Below are 1698 nucleotides of genomic sequence, written 5' to 3'. Positions count from 1 at the left end.
AATACTTCTAGAGACATAAATAAAATAATCGAATGACCCAGTCTATATAATGCAGAGAATGCCTTAAGCAAAAGAAGATCCCTGTAGGCTGCCCACCACTCTTTACTCTCGAAGATTGTGCGATTGCCATAAATAAAGGAATTTGCATTAGTGTCTTTCCTGGACTTAGCAGTGGTTTTCAACAATGTGTTTCAGGTCCGTTAGAGCCTAGAGACTTGCAAGTAGATAAAACTGTGGTAGGATGGTAAGCTCGCAACTAGAGGGCAAAACGTCCCGCATATCCACAGAGAGTCACCCTGTCTGAAGTACCTTTTTAGTACCAAATTGCTACCTTCTCAATTCTGACGAAGTTAGAGGTGCTGCTCAAGGCAAAATCAGTTCGCTGAAGCCTTTCGCGGAATACCCTCGATACCATTTATCTGATGCTAAGAAAGCTAATTCCCGCGGTAGTTGGCGCATATCGCAGGGCCAACTTTCTTGTGGATTGGAGTTGATGTATGCACCTTATCAACCCATCGCCGACATACTTAGCTACCAAGCCAACATACCCGGTAGCTTTGGTGTTTTACAGCCTCAAAATTGCTAGTCATGTCATGCCTTTGCGAGGGGATCAGCCAGCTGGGCGGAGGCAGGTTCAGCCTAAAGGGTCTGCATGTTCCAGCATGCCCTCAAATCATAGCACTTTAAAAGTTTGTCGTGGTCTGCGTCATTGGTACTATGTTTTAGGAAACAGTCCTCTAACTCAGCGCAAATCCACAACCTGCCGCAATTTTGGTGCACACGTTTGTATAGCGAGGCGCATGCTCCAAGACAGACGAACGCTAGCAGCTGCTTTGTGAGCCTCTAACCCGAATAAGGCGGCAGCCCCACAAAACCTCCCTCTCTTACAGCCGCGAGTGAAGGCTCCATAGATAGGTTGGTTACCCATCGTGCAACCGTAACTGCAAATGTACCCATAAGAACGACCATACTCTATCGCATTTCAGGACCATGGACTATTTTTGTTCGTCTAACTAAACTGCAGTAGTTACAGGAACTTCTTTAAACTTAAATAAATACGTCCGCTTTGATGTAGTTTTAACCGTTACGAACTCATAAGTAGGACACAAATTTCTTCTGTTTATTCTAATAGCGTGAAAGTCATGACTTTAAAAGCTATGCAACTGCGATGCATACAGATCAAACAAATCACCTCAACGCCAAGTATCGACTTGAAAGCAATCTCGTTGCTGTCTTTACCTTGCTACACGAAGTTATTGCAATTTTTCTCCATCTAATACATGTATGTACGGCAGATTCCACACACACGAACACACACACACACTTTCAAGTCTTCCCATATGAAATTCTATATTTGCAAATGTATCGTTATTTCAAACAGCACGTTTACGACATGTCACACCATTGAGTGGCGATAAGAGCGAGCGGATGTGGGAATGGAAACGAATAAAAAGTAAACATGTAAAAGTCTTACATGCATCGCTGTGCACAGCCAGTGAATGAGTGTGTCACTTACTTGTCCAGATACTTTTCAATCTTCTCGTAGAGCGTTTGCCTTGTGCTGCGATGATGGCGTATATGAATGCGTTCGATGCGAGTCAATTCCGGGCCGACGATGCCGCTGCGGCGTTGTCGATGATGCGGCATTGCTTGCTGCTGCTGCTGTGCGTTGTTTTTGTTGTTGCTGTGAATTTCTGC

General features: G+C 44.5%; 1 protein-coding gene across 1 annotated transcript in view; it reads right to left on the bottom strand.

Annotated features, from left to right (window-relative positions):
* Positions 1 to 1516: 1516 nt before the first annotated feature.
* LOC118744781 overlaps positions 1517 to 1698 on the bottom strand; it is a gene marked incomplete at its 3' end in the record, with an annotated part of 14203 nt that continues 14021 nt past the window's right edge. Inside the window, 1 exon segment of the mRNA XM_036478098.1 lies at positions 1517 to 1662. Within this exon segment, the coding sequence (XP_036333991.1) occupies positions 1517 to 1662 (146 nt within the window).

The sequence above is a fragment of the Rhagoletis pomonella genome, unplaced genomic scaffold (genome assembly GCF_013731165.1).
Source record: "Rhagoletis pomonella isolate Grant_MI unplaced genomic scaffold, Rhpom_1.0 Rhpom_scaffold_00001, whole genome shotgun sequence".
Taxonomy (NCBI): domain Eukaryota; kingdom Metazoa; phylum Arthropoda; class Insecta; order Diptera; family Tephritidae; genus Rhagoletis; species Rhagoletis pomonella.
Note: the sequence above shows the minus strand (reverse complement) of the source record. Positions and strands in the feature narration are given on the sequence as shown.